General features: G+C 38.5%; 1 protein-coding gene across 1 annotated transcript; it reads left to right on the top strand.

Moving 5' to 3' along the window:
• Positions 1–1,202: 1,202 nt before the first annotated feature.
• si:dkey-206f10.1 (adenylate cyclase type 8) lies at positions 1,203–18,556 on the top strand. Its single transcript, XM_034699084.1, has 20 exons — positions 1,203–1,358; positions 3,460–4,203; positions 6,776–6,925; positions 7,074–7,204; positions 7,322–7,433; positions 7,545–7,672; positions 7,861–8,019; positions 10,022–10,256; positions 10,398–10,568; positions 10,673–10,773; positions 12,284–12,485; positions 13,320–13,412; positions 13,504–13,664; positions 13,827–13,908; positions 14,100–14,258; positions 15,171–15,317; positions 15,402–15,494; positions 15,627–15,741; positions 15,937–16,139; positions 17,679–18,556. Exons 1-20 carry the CDS (start codon positions 1,203–1,205, stop codon positions 17,892–17,894), a joined length of 3,558 nt encoding a protein of 1,185 aa, XP_034554975.1. The 3' UTR covers positions 17,895–18,556.
• Positions 18,557–22,141: the final 3,585 nt, after the last annotated feature.

Here is a 22,141-nt window from a genome sequence, read left to right as displayed (position 1 = left end):
GATAGTTTTAATTTCAGTGTTATTAACAACCTCGAAGAGCTTAGTTTTTCAGTCTGCGCTCAGTGGATACATTATATTAGTGAGAATGAGTCTGTTGACGCTGGACTGTGAGCGGGTTGTTCTGCAGCCCCGAGAGCCAGAAGGACCTGGAGGAATTTAACGCATTAACCAGCTCAAGTCTAAATCTGTCCACCAGATAATTTGTTGGAAAGCTGCCTTTCTTCTGGCACACACAGTGTCAACACGTGGCGCTTAGCAGATGGCTCTTTTAACGTGCTGAATGTCAAACCAGTTCCATACACATACATGATCATTTCTAACATTATTTATATGTGGTATGATTATCTTTTGAAGATGTAGATGTTTTATTTGGATACTTGACCAAAACTTAGAGGTAATAACAGGACAATAACTCTATGGATTAAGAATTTAGAGTAAGTAAATCTAAAACCAAGTCTTTCCAAGACAGTATAAGTGAAATCTAAAAATAATCTAGAAAGGCAATTCCACTTTTTAGAGCTTGCTTTACACCAATGAGCTATTGTGTTTAATATAAAGTCTGATTTGGACCTCAAATTATCTATTTCATCTGGCTCTTTCCCTTCTTTGTTTTTGTAAACTAAAATATAATACAGCATCTCTAAGAATCCAAAAATACACTTCAACAACATCGTGTTACATTCCCAGAAATTTCAGGACTTGCATGAGACAAAGAAAAACAAATGATGAAAGTAGAGGATGAGATATCCTGACTTCTAGTTCCCTTCCTAAGATCATACTTCAAGTATAATTGATCCTTAATTTCCTGTAATGCAACTTTAATTTCTGTTACTCACCACTGATATCACAACATCCTCAGTACCTGACACTCCTACTTGGGTCCTTTAGTTAATAGTATGAATTCAAGCAGAGATTAGCCTGATAACATCACTGTGACATAATCTGGGTTATTTTCTTAACAAAGGTTCTTCAGAGAGAATTTGTGTTCACCATGTATAAAATCCCCGTAGTGGCCCTTCAAGATTGATTTTTGTTTCATCTGTATTCTATGAATAACATCCATATACATAAACATTATAGCCTCAAACAAGTCTGACTCTAACCCACGTGTTTCCTCTTCGTTTTCACCCCCAGACATGTCTCCAAGCTTTGTCCTCCTCCTGATCTGACTCCAGCTGATGAGGTCATTAGAGGTCATCACCATGGTGACCTTTGCAGAGACAACGCAGGTCTCTCCTATGGAGCTCTGTGAGCCGCCCTGCATGACGGCGACCCTGTCCCCTGGGCTGCGGAGGAAAAAGATGCTGTGGCAGAATGCTGTGAAACACATCATTACCCAGCGGGAGCTGAGCGCCCAGGTAACAAACATATCCCAGAGTAACCTGCAGAAAGGTAGAAGTTATTGTAGAAGGACTGACACATTTTCCTCTGAGCACAGCCTTGTTTTACAGAAACACAGAAAAAATGGGACCTGTGTTTGATGATTGTACATAACTGTGTGCACTGACGAAAACTTCCCCGTGCAGTAAAGAAAAGTACTTGTAAATTAATTCACCCACACAACCAAAATAACTACTGGAACCCTGACAGTGTCTTTAGTTATGCAATTAGTTTATAGCATTATAGTATTATTCAAGTCTTCTGAGATTTCAACCTTAAGTACATTTTAAAAGAATAGAGTTCATTTGCAAAAACAGTTAACTCACTTTTGAAAAATTAAAAAATGTTTCAAAAAACAATTTTTTTCTAATACTAGCTTTTGGTATTATCAATCAGCTGAGGTTGGGTGGCTTTGACTAACTCAAAATGACTATACTAATCAGAGATATCTTGAAAATGTAACTTTATCAGGAATCTATATAAAAAAGAAATGTATTTTGAAAATGTATCAAAAACGGAGTTATCTGTAAATGAACTCTTCAGATGTTAATGGATTTTAATGTGGGGTTCATGAAGTTTATTAGTTCTTTATTGTTGCCAAAATAAAGCACATAGATCTGAAGCGATAAGATGCGAAATAAAGCGAGTATTCAATGAGAATTCAGTGCATACAATTTAAAGTTATGCTGAAAAACACATAAACACATGACCAACACAACCACATAGACATCTGCATTCAACTGTTATTGCACAAATCCCTTTAGGCCAGGTCTGATTTTACACGTGAATGAATTATGTTTTAGCAGCACAATCAATCAACCCCTGTTTGTATTCAAGAGATCCTTAGGGGGTAATTTTCAAATACAATGACATCAAGTAGAATTAGAGAAGCAATTAAAAGACAGACAACAAAGCAATGAAAGAGAAAAGAAGAAAGGTTGGTTTAAGGCCATTAAAATCACTAAATGGGATCACCAATGGGGCATAAAATATACAAATAAAAGGTTACAAGTTCCATGATAAAAATGATAGAATAAAAGGTACATTCTTGTAAAAGTAACAAACAAAGGTTAATAGGTTAAAAAGGAAAAAGTGCATTTAAGTCAAGAACCTGCTGTGATAAATTAAGGTAGTGGTAGCGGATGAAATATAAAGATAGAAAATATATATAATAATTGAGGCTGAAAGCTTTAGGGAGGAACAAATGAAAAGATAAGATATGATGATAAGATTATGCCAATAAGATACAACAATACAGTACGATACGCCAATAAGATACAACAATATGTAGTGATATAATGCGCTTGTGCGCTCTGTTGCAGAGAAAAATCAGTTCCTATACCTTGCACTACTCTTGTTTTATCTGTTCCTTGGGTAAGGACTGAATTTGGAAAAAGAGCTTTTAGCTTTGCTGCCCCATGGCATGGAATGCTCTACAGACTAAACTGAAACTCTCTGAACTCATCCTACTATGCTGTCTGTCCCTCAGGACAGACAGCGTGAGAGCACTGAACCGGTGTTTTAAACCTTAAATTATTGTTTGTTGTTTTGTTACAGCCTCTGCACCTCTTATTCCTATTGTAAAACACTATGCATCTATAACCTGTATGTTTTAACTTGTACTGTCATTTTCGTGTAACTGTCTTTATGGCATGGGCGGCTAACTTCTTGGCCAGGTCACCCTTGTGAAAGAGATCCTGATCTCAATGGGTTTTATCTGGTTAAATAAAGGTTTAATAATAATAATTTTAAAAAATGCAATTAATTACCCCCTTAAAGAAATCTGTAGAACTCAAGCTCTGCACACAGATATAGAACAGGTCTTCACAAAATTTCAGCAAAGTAAATTACTACTATTTACATGGAAAACCAACCCCTTGAAGTATTGTTACATGGGTATTGTATTAATCTTACATTAAAAAAAGAAAACCTACTTTCTTAATGATCACAATCAGTTTGCCTTCAACAAAGAAGCTATTTCTGTTCCTTTACAAACCACTGGTCTTTCCTTATAGCAGAGAGATCAGTTTCTGTTATCATAAAGACCTGGATAACAAATTTGTCTGTCCTTGTTGTTAGGTGGGTGTGGAGCCAGCACGTAAGATCTTCGTGACAGATGCCTACATGGAAGAGATCAACAAACAAATTCGTCACAAGGCCTCACGCGGTGGCCCAAAACGCCGAACATCCTCATTCAAAATGAACTCATCTCAAACCCGTGGCTCCACCAGCACACATAACAGCGCCAGAACTTCTATTACTGACTACTCCAGCGATGCCGACTTCTTCATTCACTGGGGCCACACAATTCACGGAGTCTACATCCCCACCCTGAGGCACACCTTCAAGTCACATGACCTGGAGACACTCTACCAACAGCACTACACCCACCAACGACGCAACTCTCTGGCCATCACAAATGTAATCGACGCAGTGGCCAAGCTAAATATACTGGTACTCTATCTGGGTCTGGCCCCTGAGGCGGTCACTGACACCCTGCGTGGCTGCCTGACAGGAATCTTTATGGTGTTAGCTATAGCGCTGTGCATCATAGTGCTAACTTGCAAAGACTCCATGACTCCAAGGTGGCTTCGTTTTGCCGGCTTGGCTAGCTGGTTGTCGCAGACCACACAGGTGTTGGGAGGACTGGTTTATGGACTGGAAAAAGACCCATCGTGGTATGTTTTGTTCACATTGTTTGCCACATACACGCTGCTGCCGTTACCTCTACTGTGGGCCATGTGCGCTGGCTCCCTCACCTCAGTACTGCACCTACTGGTGGAGATATCGCGCAACTACAATGACTCAGTGCTTTTGAGAAAGGTAAGGAAATTAGCCTAGAAAATATTAATGTCAAATGAAAAATGAAATATCACATTCCCCTTTTATGTCCTATGTCAAAGTAATAATATTGTGAGTATGTCATCAATGTTATTAGTATCAAAAAAACTCCTTAGATCTCTGGGATATTTCAAATCTTAGGACAGGACTATTCAATTAAATATTTGGTCGGGCCGGATTTTCAGACTAAGGACATGAGCTGGGCCGGACACTTTTAGCAGACAGTGAGCAAAGTTAACCATTTAAAAGAAAAACAAATAGATAAGATGACAAACACACTGGATGTTTATTATCGTATTGCCACATCCAAAAGGGCATAAACACAAACACAATAAAAGAGCAGAACTTAAACTAAACCTATGCTGAAATACTGCCTCTTTAAATTTTACATTTCAAACACATAACTTCAAAACATTTTGACAGATAAATACAAGCACATGTTATGGTGTATATGAACAAAAAAAACAAAGTGCAGATTAGGAACATCATCTTTTGTTTTGGTCACATCTGGAAGTGCATAAAAAAGTAACTTGCTTAAGAGCAACTTTTCAGGACTTTAGGTATTTTTCTTCTTTTGAAATAACAAAAAAAACACAGTTTGTGCCTGTCCATGTTTCGTCCCACCTGAGACAGTCACAACTTCAGTGCATATAATCGAAAAATAAACAGTGGGCACATTTTTTCTTGCCGGATCCAAGTCACAATCACTCGCCAGTCGCTTTCAGGCCACTCAAGGGTTGCTTTCGGGCCGCATGTGGCCCTTATTGAATAGGGCTGTGTTAGGATATTCACTGAAATGCAAATCATTAGTTAGTTTCAACCCAGTTCAAAGCTACTTTACTAAACAGGGCCTTCTCTGTCGCTGCTACCACCCTCTGGAACTCTCTCCCCCAACACCTCAGATTCTCTCCCTCACTCACCAAATTCAAATCCGGACTCAAAACACATCTTTTTACAAAGGCTTTTAAACTATAATTGATTGTTTTTTTTCTTGTTTTGTTTTATTTTGCTGCCTTGCTCTTCTTTGCTTTTTTTTTTGCACTGTTTTCCTTTGCTTTTCTATTGTATAATTTTATCTTATTTTCCTGTAAAGCGCTTGGAGAATCTTTTAAAGTGCTTTTATAAATAAAATTTATTATTATTATTATTATTATAAACTGTCAAAATACTCACAAGATGCTAGATATAGAACAGAGTGTATTTTTGGAGTCAGCTATTACAAGATGTAGGTGCCCACCACACAGGGGGGGTTTACATCTGTGAGCAAGTCATAAAACATCAAAATATTAGCTCTGCAATTTAAAGCTGCTGTTGGTAGGAATGGTGTAAAAAACATTACTTTTTTTCTGCTGGGTTTGGAGAAAAGGTCATAATGCCCAACGGTACTCATCGGTAAGTGGAGTATATTGAGACTATTGTGAAATCTCTGTGTTTTCCAATGCCTTTGTATCAAGAAATGTTATTATTCCCCTCGTTCCCGTTATGACGGACCAATTATAGCTAATCTCCAATCCTTCGTCCTGATTGGTTAAGGGGCAGCCACTACTACGTCCTCCGATTGGCTATGAGTCCGGCACGATCATGACTGCACAAGCCGATCTGTGTTGGGGGGCTAAGAGGAAATCTGGTTGGGAGGGATAGTGTTGACATTCGAAGTCCCTCTCTCTGAACAGATGTTTACTCTGTGACTACCAACAGCAGCTTTAACTCACTACAGATTGCTTACTCTGCTAAAAATTCAAATATATCTGAACATTTTGGAGAATTGTTCATGAAATTGTAATGGGTGAAACTATGCTCGCTTTAAGAACAAATTTAGTACATAAGGAAACTACCGCGATTTCACTAGGAATGTAGATTAAGGCAGAAGCACTCAATCTCAAATTAAAACTTAAATTACTCTACAATTAAAACAAAATAATATTAATAAAAATGTACATAAATATATGAACGTTTTTTAGAATTTTTAATGAAATTGAAATGGTTGACATTAGGATAGCTTTTTTTGCACAAAATTTGTAACTACCGTGATTTCACCAGGCAGGTTGGTAAGGCAGAAGCAATCAATCTCAAATCAGGAACAACTTGCAAATAATGATTTACAGATCAGCTCCACTGCGATTAAATCCGAACAATAAAGGAAAACGTCATCAATGTGAAATAATTATATTCCAAATATTCAACCGTTTTCAAGCATCCAACTTTTTTAACTGTATTTAATATTTATTTCCTTTGAATCAGTCTTATATAATATCTCAAATCCTCGTTAGAGATTTTGCTGTTTTGCTCATTTTTTAGTGTCAGTTTTATCTTGAGTAATACATCATATCAAGCAGTAAAGCAAAGTATGACTATAAACATGACTTTTTTTATTGATACAGAGAAACAGATCTCTTTTATACTTGTAATTTTACACAAAACACCAAATATTATAGAAGTGTATTCTCAAATTAATCAAAAGGGGGCTCAATTTCCTATTTTCTCCCAGCCTTTATGAGCTGATGTATTCCAGCAGAAATTAGTTGTCTCAATGAAAAATCTCTGTTGTTTACAGGTGTTTGCCAAAGGCCTGCTGTACCTAAGTATGAACACAGCTGGCTTATTCATCCATTACCTCACAGACTACGCCCAGAGGCAAGTTTTCCTTGAGACGCGGCGCTGCATTGAGGGTCGTGTCAAGCTAGAGCAAGAGAACCAAAGACAGGTAAAGTGGCTGCTGACTAAGTAAAGAAACACTGTGTTATTCTCCTGAACTTGGTTGTTTGAACCAACTTATATCAGTAAAATATTGAAAAAGTGCCACTGCCTTGCACCATACTCTGTCAAAAAGAGTTGATCCATTTGGTACACAGGAGCGCCTGGTGCTGTCGATCCTGCCTCGCTTTGTTGCCTTGGAGATGATCGCTGACATGAGCTCTATGGAAGATGAACTAAATCCTCAGGAGTTTCACAAGATCTACATCCACCAGTACAGAGACGTGAGGTACACACACACGTGATACATTTCCCACATATTACTTTTCTGGACTTGATGTCATCCTTTGCAAATTTCAAGCATGTGTTAAAAGTATTTTTACAGTCCCCTTCCTTTTCTTTGTAGCATCCTTTTTGCAGACATCAAGGGCTTCACTTTATTGTCCATGAATCTATCAGCTCAGGATTTAGTCCGAACCCTCAACGAGCTCTTTGGACGCTTTGACCGGCTTGCAGAGGTTAGAAATTGGAGCTGCGTTTTGATTTGCAAAAAAACCCACTATATTTTACAGTACACAATATATCAACAACCTAATACTTATTTGTTTTGGTGTCTTGTTGGATCACAGGAGCACAGCTGCCTGCGGATAAAGATTCTGGGAGACTGTTACTACTGTGTGTCTGGAGTCCCAGAGCCACAGCGTGCACATGCTCATCATTGTGTTGAGTTGGGCCTGGCTATGATTAGGGCCATACAGTAAGTCTGAACTTACTGGAGATCTGGAGGAGTTAACATGACTACTTGTACATTTCATGATAGTGCAGGACCAGTGTAACTGTAATGTGTTATCTCAGTCTAATCCATCTACCACACAATTCCTTGTGTTTCTATGTGGAAGAAGAGTAACTGATCTTTCACTTTATTCCCCCTACCTCCCACATCAGGTTTGTGCGTCAGCAGTTGAACTTTGATATGGACATGAGGATTGGGATCCACTCAGGCTCTGTCCTCTGTGGGGTTCTGGGTCTTCAGAAATGGCAGTTCGATGTCTGGTCGTGGGACGTGGGCATTGCTAACATGCTGGAAGCAGGGGGCATACCAGGGTGAGTGGTCTCTGCTCCTGCTAGGAAGCAGGGTAGCCTTAAGAATGTATCGCACTGAAAAGCCGAGATAATTATACTATTTCTCTGCAGTAGACTGTACAAAAAGATGGGAGGCACAATGCCTCCCTGATAGTGAAGTCATAACACTTAGTGCAGGGGCGTCAAACTCATTTCAGTTCAGGGGCCACATACAGCCCGAGTTGACCTCAAGTGGGCAGGACCACTAAAATCATAACATAATAACCCTCTAAATAACGACAACTCCAAACTTTTCCCTTTGTTTTATTGCAAAAAAAGTACAAGTATATTTCAAAAAATTTCACATTTTATGAATTATATTTTTACATAAACAGCTGTTGTATTTTTCGCCATGATGAGTCTCATAGTGGGGCCGAATATGAAATTCTTTAAGGACTGAAACCTGCTGCGAACACACCATACTCACAGGTTTCCCAGTCACCTGACACAGTAGTGCTAGTGTTAGTAGTGAAGGAGCGCACCTATGACACACCCACATGTATGGTAAGCACATGCACGATATGAGGCTGCTTTCGAAAACAGTGGATCCGCCGCTTCTACATATACATAAACTTTAGTGTTGATTGGATCTTGAAGTGCTCTGAAAAGTCTATGAAATTCAACCAGATTATGCAAACTGCAAATATTCTATTTACCCCTCATTGTGAAAATGTCCTGGAGCGCCGTTCATGTGCACTCCGTCAGCCGTTTGATTGTATGCGCCCCCCTAAATTTGAAATAGCAGTTACAAATTTTTCACTTTGCGAAGTCATCCCAGGGGGCTTTATGTTTGACACCCCTGATTTAGAGCATCCTCAGGTGACTGACAGTCGTATAGGTCATTAATCCTGATTCTAAACATGCTTTCTGTCATTAAAGTTGGTGGTAACATGCTGATTTATTTGGAGCAGTTTATTTATTACTCAGGGGATGTGATGTTATGATTGACAGCCCTGTTGACAAATGCAAACTGCTGCAGTGTTCTTTACTAAATAAACAGAGTAGAGTAGGAACGGAGAGTAAGCAATGTAACAAACATTAACACAAGATTTATTGAACTTTAGTTAACTGTGTGTGCTTCAAACTGACACAAGAATCTGTTCTGCTGTAGACTGTACACATCTTAGAGACATTTCATTGGTTAGTTAAGCATGTTTTGGTTGGTGGAAGGAGTGAGCCCAACCTGTTAGCGCTCATTGTGGCGGTATTTTGGCTTCATTCTTTAATAACAGAAGGAGATGGAGGCGCATTGTAAATATTCATATATTTATTTATCATTTGAAAACAGGTGAATACTATGGTTTTTTTTAAATGCATTTACCCTGAACCAAGTTTCAATTTCCTTTTTTTGTCAAGAACTTTTTTTTTTTTTTTTTCTAAAACTGGGTAAATCCAAACTTTGGTTTTCCTCATCAGTTTATGCTTGATGGTCCGAAAACCTTCTTGGTTAGCCTGTAGTGGTGGGCGTATCGATGAGAATCGATATATCGATTCTCACACACTACTCATTTGAGTATCGATTACTCTAATAAAATATCGATACTTATTAATACATGCGAAATAAAAGCGCATGTGTCACTTCTGATTCTTTTAGGCTGAAGAGGCTGTTTTAAGCTTTCCACTCAGAGAATTTAAATAAAGGATGTTAATTATTTATGGGTTTTTCTAAATGTATTTCATTGTTTAAAAAAAGGCCACCAAAGGATTTGCATATTAAAGTTGTTAAATGAACAGTATTTGTCATGGGAGTTGTCTTTCAAGCATTGCATTGTATTATTTGTTTTAAATCACTGAAAGTATCGGCATCAGTATCTGGTATTGAATAAATTGCCAAAAAAGTATTCGGTATCGTATCGAATCCTAAAGGTGTGGTATCGCCCAGCACTAGCAGCTTGATAATTGTGAAAATCTTAGCTAGTTATAAAGTGGAAAACTATGGCATCCTTTGTGTTTAATCTCTACCTATGTGCTCTCTCTCACTTAGACGCATTCACATATCAAGGGCCACGCTGGACTGTCTACAGGGCACCTACAAGACAGAAGCTGGTCATGGGCACAAAAGGAACGAATTTCTGCATAAGCACAACATCGACACATTCCTCATCTGTCCTCAGGAGAGGAGGGGCAAGGTTGACCACACTGAGCCCCCAAAAGTCCTGAAAACGAATAAAACCTGGAACCAGGAGATACCATTTGGACCCAGCATCGATATGAACAGTGTAAGTGATGTGGGATTAATGAGAAGCACTAAAAGTAGTCTAAAACTTTTGGCATCAGGTATGTTTTAGATACTTAAACCATAAAAATCAGAGGTCACCTGTATACATTTGTTTTCTTTGAGACCATTGTTGTGCTTGCAGATCCTGGCCTCATTTACAAATGGCTCACTGCCCAAAATTTGGCTGTCTACCTCAAAGGAGATCAACAGACGAATCAAGGAAGCAATAGAGGTCCAGAGCAGTGAGCGTATGCACAGGGAGCACATCACTCCTCTGACCCTGGTGTTCAAAGACATGCACATTGAGGAGAAGGTGAGCGGGTTCTTGTGATGTTGCTGTAGACAGAAATAAGTCAACACTCAGAAGGAACTGATTTTGACTGGTTTTTTTTATTTGATGTTGTTTGGTTGCTCCAGTTCTCCCAGATGAGAGATGAAATGTTCAACTCCAATCTGGTCTGCTCCTTCATCATGCTCCTCTTCCTCATGTCTACACAGGCCCTACTTCCTGCACCCAGGTAGCAAAACACAATCAGTTTTATCAGATACAAGCTAACATTGTCACCCCTAGTTAATAATGTGTTGTTTTTATGATTTTGAAATTGACCAATTCAGTGTTTCCTACTGATATAGCTTGTGTTAGCAGATGTTTCTGTTAAACCCAAGCGGCAACCTCCGGTCTAAAAATATGAGTCCAGTGCGGAAGTGCTAAAAACTGCAGTTTATCGAGGATCCGCTTGAGGTTGGCTCTGGAAGTACCGGAAGTCACACCAATTCAAAAAAGCTGATCTTTACAGCAGAAATAAACATGTTTACAGTCTGGTACAAAAGACAAGTGTTGTCTGGGTTGCTCATTTCTCAATCGGCACACACTGTAAGGGGGTGAATTTTTTTCTAATGCTGCAAATTCAAAGATATTGATATTATGAGTCTTCCAATGACAGGCACAGCTGACTTGATTGACAGGCGGGAACACTATAGCTGTTGGCTAGGAGGCTCAAAGCCCGCCTCTTTACGTCACAAGAAAAAGCAAATTAGACCATAAGAGAGAAAATTTATCATTCTGTGTATTCATATTACACACATGTGACCCCTGCTGCAGGTTAGGTGTCAGGGGAGGCAATTTACAGTTCTTAATGTAACAGCCTTTTGGTGAGAGTCTAAACAACACAGGAGCAGGGTTATATACAAGACGACGAGGAAGAGTTTCTCTCTTTGGCATGGTTCCTTCTTTATACATAAATATGTATAGGACAAGATATGAAAAGAGATAAATCTGACATGAATGTCAGAGGTCATGGACAGGGACACTAACAAAAAGAAACTTAAACCCCTCAAATACAAACAAATGTAAGGCCTTTGGGGTCTAAAAGGTGGAGTGAAGGTGTAAAGCTCCATAGCCACCCACTAATTCTTCTACAAAGAGTAGACAAACTAAGGAACAGGCCTAAACCAAATGTTATCTGCAAAAAACTCTCCTGAGAGCTCAATCTTCTTTTAATTATCCCTTTGCCACCCTCCTTCCCTCCACAATACATCCACAATACATCCACAATACATCCACAATACATCCACAATACATCCACAAACATACACACTCTCACAACACACTCGTCAAAGAAAACCCAGAGGAAACAACTAAAGGTGTTGTCTTCTCTGTTGCGCACACCTAACTGAGGGAAAGGAGCTCCTTTTATTGAGCAGCCAGGCTGATGAGCTCAAGCTGGGTGCAATGAGGGCAGGTGCTCTCAATGATGGGCTCGTTAGGAGCCCTGGAGGTCTCACACTATCTCCATCTGTAACACCTCCCCCCAAAAAGACAACAAATGTGACATTTGTTGACAAACAAACTACCAATTTTAATTATCCACAGTGGGCGCCAAAATCAAAACAACCCAAAAGATTCTCACAGAAGATGTAAATCATGAGATGCCCTCACCCTAGCTTTGCACCCCTGGAGTTGCATTTTTCTACGTTACTCATTTCCTCCCTCTTCCTCTTTTATCCTCCTTTGTTTTTCCTCCACAGGCTCTTCCCAGTCGTCCTCCAGTTCTCCATCTTCCTGCTCGCCTACATACTGCTGCTTGTGGTGGCCCTGGCTGAGGAGTTCAAGTGGGCTCCTGCAAGACTGCAACAGTTCTGCTGCTGGATCCATGAAAACAACAGTGCCCGAAACCTCCTCACCTTCACCGCCATCTTCATCAACTTTGGTGTGGTTTCCACTGACATGGTGAGAGCAGTGGCAGTTCTGGGGAGGGGCCAACAGGGGCCAGTGCCCCTGTAAAACTGAACCTGTACCCCCCTGTGGTCCCCCCTCCACACCAAACAAATATTATGCAATAAAAAAAGCTTTGGTATCGCACCGATGTTACAGGCGGAACACATGCGTGTGGCACTTGGTTCCAGTCCCTTAGAGTGCTAAGGGACTCATGTTGAATATAAACAGCCAAACAGCTGCTGTCAGTCTGTATTTTGATCTAATACACAGTAGTATATATGTCTAGTATATAGGGATGCACTGAATTTTTGCCAGTTTGTTCTCAGCCGGTCCTCGCCCTTCTCAGTCTCTTTTGTCAGGGTTGAATGTGTCCCTCTGACAACACTCTTGGCCCCAGCCTGGCCCCCCAAGTGAAATTGGTCTAGAACCCCCACTGGGTGAGAGTCTAAACAACACAGGAGCAGAGTTATACACCAAACAATGCTGATTCAGATTATCTCGACTGCATGGGTTCTTCTTTATACTACTCACAAATTGTGCCTCATCTTTGAGGTGTGGAGTCACCAGAAAATAAGTACCTCCTATCATTCCTTCTCATGCTATTTGCATGATAGTCCCTATTATACATTATGTGTAAATAAAGAAGAGAGTTGCATCTCTCTAACATGTTAACTTTGCTGCACATAATTGATTTAATTGCACTGCCAGGAACTTATTATATTAAGATATGTATAAAGGAATAAAGTTGTCCTACGCCTAAATGAGAAAAGTTGTCACATTCCTTCTTTTAGATGATTGAAACTAACCTGTTTGTGTGATTTGTGTATTTTTTTGTGTTATATCCAGGTGTGGTGCATCCTCACAGACCGAGGAGAAGCTGATTTAACGGACAGATCTAACACAGCTTCGAGTCCCTTCACCCTCTGCACTCACCCCGAGGTAAGGAACCTTTTGAATATGTTCACTTTTCATACTCCAAGAAGTGATAACAGAAAAACATCCATCTTCTCTCTTCCCTCTGTCTCCTCAGGTGTTTGTTTTGAGTGGAGTGATTGCCATGGTGACCTGTGCCGTTTTCCTGCGTCTGAACTCTCTGCTGAAGCTGGCCGTGTTGCTGCTGGCGGTGGCTGTTTACTCCTACCTCATCCATCTGGCATTTCTCTCACTTACCCGCCACGATGTGCTACAGAGGTCAGAAACAGCTCTGCCCACACAATGTTGATTTACTGTTTGCTTTAAATACAAATAACATATAATTAATTTATATTAATTTGGTAATAATTGGTGTTTAGATGATGCCACTGGTGCATCTTACAGTTTTTTACACCTCTATATTCCACCTCGTCTGCACAGGTCTCATTATGTCAGGAGAAAAGGAATTTCCATCCTCCTCATGCTCATGTTTATAGTTGCTGTCTTCTACAATGGACGGCAGGTACTGCAGTTTTTGAATACTTTATTTTACAGCTATTTATTCAATTTTTCCTCATAGTATTTTCAGTTTGAGTGAGTCAAAATCACATCATTTTTCTAACGAGCGTTAATAAGAACAGATCATTTGACTGGCTTGCTGACCCCAACTCACAGTGTATAGTGTTGACCTCTGACCTCTCCTTTACTTTCAAGTGGGAGGCCACCGCCAGGCTAGACTTCCTGTGGCGTCTGCAGGCCCAACAGGAGGTGGAGGACATGAGGGAGTTAAGGGAACACAATGAGTGCCTCTTGCACAACATCTTACCTCAACACGTGGCGAGACATTTTCTGGACCGGAGCAACAACGATGAGGTGAAAAAGCATGACTCAGTTGGCATCTCTGTGTTTACCAATAATTCATCCATCCATGACACCCCAGATGCAGCACAAATAGACTCAAGAACTCCTTTGTCCCTTGTGCAATTAAACTGTATAACTCCTCATTTGAAGGGAGGAGGATGGGGGGGAGAAATAGGCCTGAACTGACCTCAACACAATTCAAACAGCTTGCACTATTCATTATTCATAATTAATTATCTATTTATAAACAAATTCTTTTTTTATTGTTGCTCCTATTTTATTATAAACCTGCACCGGTATTCCTTATTTAGACTTGTATATTGCTGCTACTGTGTGCTGTACTGTGTGTGTATATAACCTGTGATTTTTTATTTTGTGTATGTGCTTTCTGTTTTCTGTCCTTTGGTGTTACCTGCTGCTTGAATCTGATTTTCCTGAGGGGACCTTCCCATCTATCTATCTATCTATCTATCTATCTATCTATCTATCTATCTATCTATCTATCTATCTATCTATCTATCTATCTATCTATCTGTCTGTCTATCTGTCTATCTATCTATCTATCTATCTATCTATCTATCTATCTATCTATCTATCTATCTATCTATCTGTCTTTCTTTCTTTCTTTCTTTCTTTCTATCTATCTATCTATCTATCTATCTATCTATCTATCTATCTATCTTTCTTTCTTTCTTTCTTTCTTTCTTTCTAAACTGAAGTGTTGTTTATATTGTATTTTATTTTGATTGTTGGCGTTTTATGCATTTGGGAATCAAAATTACAAACACTTTCTTTATAATCCAATGGTTGAAAATCTTCACGTATGGGAATAACACCTGACCTCTAGTCTCTACAATAAGAAGTTACATAAATGGTCTTAAATCAGTCATACAAAGAGGGTCACAAGTAATATTTTTATTTCAGGAGCTGTACTCCCAGTCCTATGATGACGTCGGTGTCATGTTTGCCTCCATCGCTGGATTCAATGAGTACTTTGAACAGAAGGAGATCAAACATGAGGGAGTGGACTGTCTCCGGCTGCTGAATGAGATCATCGCTGGTTTTGATGAAGTGAGTTTTGGACTCTGCACCACCCTTGCTGTTTCATCTGAAATAAATATTTCATTTTAATGTAACTCTTCCCCCTCTGCCCAGCTGTTGGAGGAGTCGTACTTCCACTTCGTAGAGAAGATAAAGACCATTGGGAGCTGCTACATGGCCGCCTCTGGCTTAGCTCCAGACAGACAGGTTTGGAGATCTTCACCTAAACACACTCAGCTGTTATTATGTTTTGACTGCATTTGCCCTTCCATCTTCTATTCCCCCTCCCCTCTCTCTATGTTTCTTTCATCCATCTCTGTGTGTGTGTCTCTCTCTCAGGCATCCATGGATGAATGGAATCACCTGAGTGAGCTGGTTTTGTTTGCGTTGGCAATGCAAGAGACCCTGAGAGAGATTAACAGGCTGACTGCCAAAAACTTTCAGCTGCGTGTGGGTAAGTGGCTCGCCTCCAGCACACACACACACACACACACACACACACACACACACACACACACACACACACACACACACACACACACACACACACACAAACACCCACACATGAATAAAATATGGTTGACAAGAAAAAATCTTTAAGCACTTATTAATGACTTTTATTGAGTCTGTGCATTTTTCACTACGACAGGTATCGCCCATGGGCCGGTGGTGGCAGGTGTGATCGGCGCCACCAAGCCGCAGTACGACATCTGGGGTTCCACTGTGAACCTGGCCAGCCGCATGGACAGTACAGGTGTGAGCGGACGTATACAGGTCCCCGAGGCCACGCGCAAGGTCCTGGCAGAGTGGGGCTTTGTCTTAGAGTTACGAGGAGAGATCTTTGTTAAAGGGGTGAGTGGCTGAATGATGGAAGCTGATTCTGTTTGATGTGTTACTTGTGATGTTTGCAATACTGCTTGTTTAATGTACCCTTCTTCTTTAAAGTTCCCATGTGAGGGCAAACTATCAGCTGTTTGATTCTGCTTATTATTGGGTTTACATTTTAAACAGAAGCCTCAGGAGCCTGTATTTGTTCACATTGATTAGCATTCAGAAGACAGTACTGGACGGTGCTGGATGTCATCTCTCTTTTGTTTAGCTTAAGGTATCAAAATATATGGGGCGCCGTTTGTAAAGATGTGCACACTGAAAATAACATCAACAATTCTCCACATTTAGCTCCAAAACTTCATAACAATGTTGAGTGAATTTCTAAAAGTTACTTCTTTTTTTTTATCACATTAAGAGGAATATTTATTATTTTCTTCACATTTAGTTTTGTTGTGAAAAATACATATTAAGTCAAAATCATTGTTAAATCCAAATTCTAAATATAAATATAAATTTTAAATATAAATATAAATGTTAAATATAAATGTTAACTCTGCTCCGCGATCCTAAATATTACGCTGATATGCGGCAGAATTTTCATTTTAGCTAAATATTTAGGATCTTACAGCAACATTTAACATTTATATTTATATTTTAATATTTATATTTAACATTTACATTTATTTCTAACATTTAGATTTATCGTTGAACATTTATATTTAATATTTATATTTATATTTAATATTTATATTTATATTTAATATTTATATTTATATTTAACATTTATATTTATATTTGATATTTAGATTTATCGTTGAACATTTATATTTATATTTAACATTTATATTTATATTTAATATTTAATATTTAGATTTATCGTTGAACAATTATATTTATATTTAACATTTATATTTATATTTGATATTTAGATTCATTTTTAACGTTTATATTTAATATTTAGATTTATCGTTGAACATTTAGATTTATCGTTGAACATTTAGATTTAGATTTAACATTCAGATTTAGATTTAACATTTAGATTTATTGTTGAACATTAAGATATTTATTCAACATTTAGATTTATATTTAACATTTAGATTTATATTTAGCATTTTGATTTAACAATTATTTTAACTTAATATATTTTTCACAACAAAATTAAATGTTCAGAAGATCACAAATATTCCTCTAAATGTGATAAAAAGGTGACTTTTAAAAATTCACTCTACATTGTTATGATGTTTTGGAGCTAAATGTTGAAATGTTGCAATTATTTTTAGTGTGCACAACTTTACAAACGGCGCCCCATATAAATAAGCCTACCAGTGGTCTGTTATATGTTATGTTATAGTAAGCATGTGTGTGAGCTTGCCACACTGAAAACAACATCAAGTGTAAAAGTAAAAAGTCCAAGAGTGTCATCTAGTGGTGAAAAGAAGTAACAGCTGCACTAAGGAAGGAAAGGACCTTAGTGCATGAAATATGAAGATGAAAAAGTAGTGATTAAATATTTTATGAGACAAGATTCCCACACTTTGTGACCTTTGCTGTCGTTTGCAGGTGAGCGAGAGTCAGGGGAAAGTCCGCACCTACTTCATCAGCACCATGCGCCACAAGAAAGCCAACCTGGGGACAGATGGCCGCACAGGGGGGCGGACAGGAGGACGCATGACGCTCGCAGGAGTCGTATTCGGCCTTGTCCAGGCCAGAAACAAGGAGAAGATTAGAGAAACCAATGGGGGGTTCGGCCGGACTCCCTGCACCCTGCAGTGCTGAGGGAAGTGATGATTACAGTCACATGACTACAGGTGGAGGAGGAGGACACCTGCTTTATACTTTCTCATGCCCTCCTCTGCTTCCTGTCATCTGAAATTAAAGTTCATGGCTGTAATGTGCTGAAATCGCCTTTCAGGAACTCAGGGGTTATTTATAGAGCAGAGGTTTTTTTAACTAAACTTAAACAGGACCTAACTGTTTATCTGACCTCTCTTATAGTAAGTATGAGTGTTAGAGCTTCACCGCACTGCATTCTGCTTTCATTGCCATATCTTCACTTCAAAAACAATGTGCTCAGTTTATTTTATACAAAACAAAAACACCAGGATGTCTTTCTTCTTTCTTTTTTTTTTGCTGGGATAATCCTCCGGCAAATCCTCAGACCTCTAAGCCAAAACCCAGAACCAGAATACCTCAAAACAACCAGCTGGACCTCACATAGACCAAAGGCCTATACGATACAGATTGTTTGTTTTTTTCACTGCGTTTCCTTACAGCGCTCTCTTGTTATTTCACTTCATTTTGTCTTATCTGCTGACGCATTATGTCTACTGAGCAACTGTGATCCAAGGAGTTCAAAAAAACAGCTCTAGTGGGACTTTAGTCACCATATTTCTGTTTCTCATGTCTCATGTTTTTCAAATAGATTCAGCTTGGTGTCATATCGCTGTTTTGTTGTCATCTCTTGGCTGCTCACGTTAGTGTCAGTATTTTTGTTTACCTTTGTCAAATATCTGAATGTGTCAAATGTCACTGCACTATGTCCACTTTTCTACAGCACATCGCTCTCACTTCTGTTTCATAACACTAGTTCTCTACTCGCATCGAGGCCATCTCTCCACGTCCCCATACATATAGATTATGTAACTGAATGGAAAAATAGTCTCCTCATTCAGAGAACCAAGAGTACGTAACTGTTATATTTCCGTGGCAGAAGCAGATGATGCCAAAATCATCTTCCTTATTTTAAGTACACAGAAGGTGGTAATTATGATCAGTGGTGGACAAAGTACGAAGCTTCATTACGTAAGTCAAAGTATAGATCCTCCATGTCAAATATTACTCCAATACAAGTGAAAGTTGCTCTGTCTGAGTACATTCTGTTACATTATGTTTATATAGAAATCATTACTTGAAATCTCCAAGAACTATACCATGGATTAAAACAGCAACTAAATTACTCCAAGCACAGAAAACTTAGTTTGAAATGTTTATCTGGAATAAAACAACATACATAGATCAACACGCTTTCTCAGGTTTGACAGTGAATTTTTGTATGTTTGGGCAGAGTGGGAAACAGGGAGAACATTTCAAATGATACTTATCATTTGTCATTTCAAAAACCTCTAACACGAGCTGAAGATATCGCCATGGGTGATCAGGTGGAAAATTATAGCCATCATTACCACCTCTAAATGAACTGCCTGATCTGAGTGAAATTTGCTCTGTGTTTGCTCCATGCTCAACCGTGGAGATGCACGATATACAGGTACGAGTAAACCACTGAGACAAACAGAACTACACAAACACATTTTACTGTCTTAGGGATCAGATTTCAGAAATGAGACGGAAATTCATGAGCTGACCTCAAAGCAAAAGTACTGAGTAACTAGAGCATTGATAGAAATGTAGTGGAGTAAAAAGTACAATAATTGTCTTTAGAATGTAGTGGAGTACAAGTAATAAGTATCCCCCCAAAATAATACTCAAGTAAAGTACAGATACTCAAAAAAATTACTTTGTTACTGTCCACCACTGATTATGATGTAAGTTATATTTTAGGACTGGTGCATAATAACACCATCTCTGAAAAAATGACGTGTTCAATACTTTTAATGAAGGATCTCATCGGGCATCTTGATGATTTCTGCACAGTTCTTTGACATGTGAACTTTCAAAAACAGATCCACTTTTCAAATATGATCAGTATGTCAAAGAAAAGTTTTCCTGATATCTGCTTGTTTGAAAGCATTACTGGACCTCATATCAGTCAATAAGCTTGTGTTTTTTACTTAAGTTTTGCTTACTGGACATGAAATGAGTAACCGCTCAATTGTACAGAAATAGTATTGTTATTAAAATTAAGTTTATTATGTGTGGATTTTTTTTCGGCATTTTTACAAAAGATTTGTTAGTCTGCATTGTCTGCTAATAAAATCAGTACTGATAACACATAATATGAGTTGTGTTATTTCTGTTGCAACATGGAAATGATTCATTCAGATGAACAGCTGTGCTTCGTGCCACTTGTTTACTTGTTTTCTGTCAGGTGGATAAGCAAATATTTGATGACTGTGTCTCCTGTAAAACAAAGAGGAAAGAGGGAGGTTGATTTACTTTACTGACTGTGCCACAGGAAATTAAGAGTTGGAAAAGTCAACATGACAAAGTGTATTGCTCGCCAGCAGCAGCAGCAGCAGAAGCAGCTCCTAGAATGATTGGACTGATTTTTGCTGCATCATTTATTGTTTTTTTCCAAGAACTCGAGTGAAAACCCTCTCTGTCTGTTCCAGCCAAGAAGATGTACTCCATCTGCTGAAGTCTGCAGAACCGTCTTGTCTAAAACAGCTGAGTGAAGAAATGATAACCCAGATTTGGGATGTAAGAGGCTGTTTTCTTGGATAAAAAACTTAGATGTTCTATTTTATAGAGGGACAGTGAGGACAGGATTTTCTAATTCAAACAAGATAGATAGGCCCTATACTAATCAAACAACGATTACAAGGGGGGAATAGCCTTAAGCCAACAGACTGGGTTAATCATTATTACATATTTTTTCTGTTTTTATCTCTCTTTAATCTTGAATCCACAACGTTTTAATAAAACCTGTCCTCTTATTTATGCAGTCTATGGTGTCTACCCAGAGTCTGAACGATTTCTCTTCAATCGATTTATTCTGCCTGCTACTCGCGCGGGTAATCTAAGGCCGACTCATAGATCGTCTATTATGAATGATGAGTCACTCCACAGATGGTAAAATACTTTTACTTTGATTTGTTTATGAGAAGCAGACAACTAGGCTACTTCTAAGGTATTTTCACGTATAAAAACTTGACAAATATAAATATAAGCAAGCCTTCATGAGGCTTTTTCTGCCACGCTCTGCCCTCACCAACAATATCATATAAAATATTGTGTTTTTTCCAATTTCTTAAGGCTCATAAGTATTTTTGGTTTCACTGTATATGATCTTTTTGTGTCTTTTTTGTATGATCTATTGTCTTTAGAGTAAAGTCCAGGTAATCACAGATCCTTATAAGCAAAATTGTAAGGCACAATTCTCTCTAAATGGCCTATTACTCTGGTTAGACCTTTGAATGTACAGCCCAATAAACTAAACAAAATTGCAATAGGCCCAGGGGCGTCGTAGTGGGGGGAAAAGTGGGACTGACTACCCACTAAGTGGGGAGGTGGCCCCTAAATGGACCTGAATTAAAATGTATTTTTCTACTACGCTTTTCTTTTCTTTTGTTAGAACTGCAACAAGATTACTAAAATTGTCTGAATAAATAAACAAACATTCAGATTTCCTTTCTGGAAAAAAGGGGAGTCTTATCCTGCCGACTAGATTGATCGGCTCTGTGCGATGCTGTCTAATGCCTAATGTGGGGAATTGTCATATTTTCATAGCATCAAGTGTGGCTGAATCTGATTGAAAGTAAACTGTAGGTTTTTGGAGTTTTGTTTTACTTCATGAGGTTAGATCATACCAAATAATGCCCCCTTTTTGTTATTCAACAGGTGGCTTGGCTTCAAATAATCTTGTTTAAAGATGTGGACAGTCTGAAGTGTCAATATTGTGCAGTTGCATAAGGAGAAATTGTAAAAGAAAATATATATTGATATGTAGCTTAGACTTGAGTCAGTTAACCAGGATATTTTAAGCATATATTTTTGTTTAATGCAAATAAACCAGTATTATAGCAGCAATGCTATATTTTGTAGGGTTGGCTGTGGTTATGGGGCCTACTGATATATCTTTTCAGGGGGCCCAGAATTCCTGGTGACACCCCTGAATAGGCCTACCTGCCTCATTCTGTCTCGTTAGTTTTTTTTTAGTGGTTTACAGTATAACAATTTAAAGATGTCCAGTTTTTCAATAAAGCCACTCTATGTGACCTAAGACAAACGCTTAAGTTGTGAAGCAGATGGATTTTGGAATACATATAGTGTTTTCATTATTTTTAATCCTTAATACTGCATGGTAATAATAATAATAATAATAATAATAATAATAATAATAATAA

This window comes from Notolabrus celidotus, chromosome 13 (assembly GCF_009762535.1).
Source record: "Notolabrus celidotus isolate fNotCel1 chromosome 13, fNotCel1.pri, whole genome shotgun sequence".
Lineage (NCBI taxonomy): Eukaryota > Metazoa > Chordata > Actinopteri > Labriformes > Labridae > Notolabrus > Notolabrus celidotus.
This window is presented reverse-complemented; position numbering and strand designations above follow the sequence as displayed.

Excerpts from the sequence above, each read along its gene's own strand:
- si:dkey-206f10.1 (XM_034699084.1), top strand. The coding sequence starts at position 1,203 with ATGGTGACCTTTGCAGAGACAACGCAGGTCTCTCCTATGGAGCTCTGT. Across the intron at positions 1,359-3,459 it reads AGCGGGAGCTGAGCGCCCAG|GTGGGTGTGGAGCCAGCACG; the intron begins GTAACAAACATA and ends CCTTGTTGTTAG. Across the intron at positions 4,204-6,775 it reads ACTCAGTGCTTTTGAGAAAG|GTGTTTGCCAAAGGCCTGCT; the intron begins GTAAGGAAATTA and ends TGTTGTTTACAG.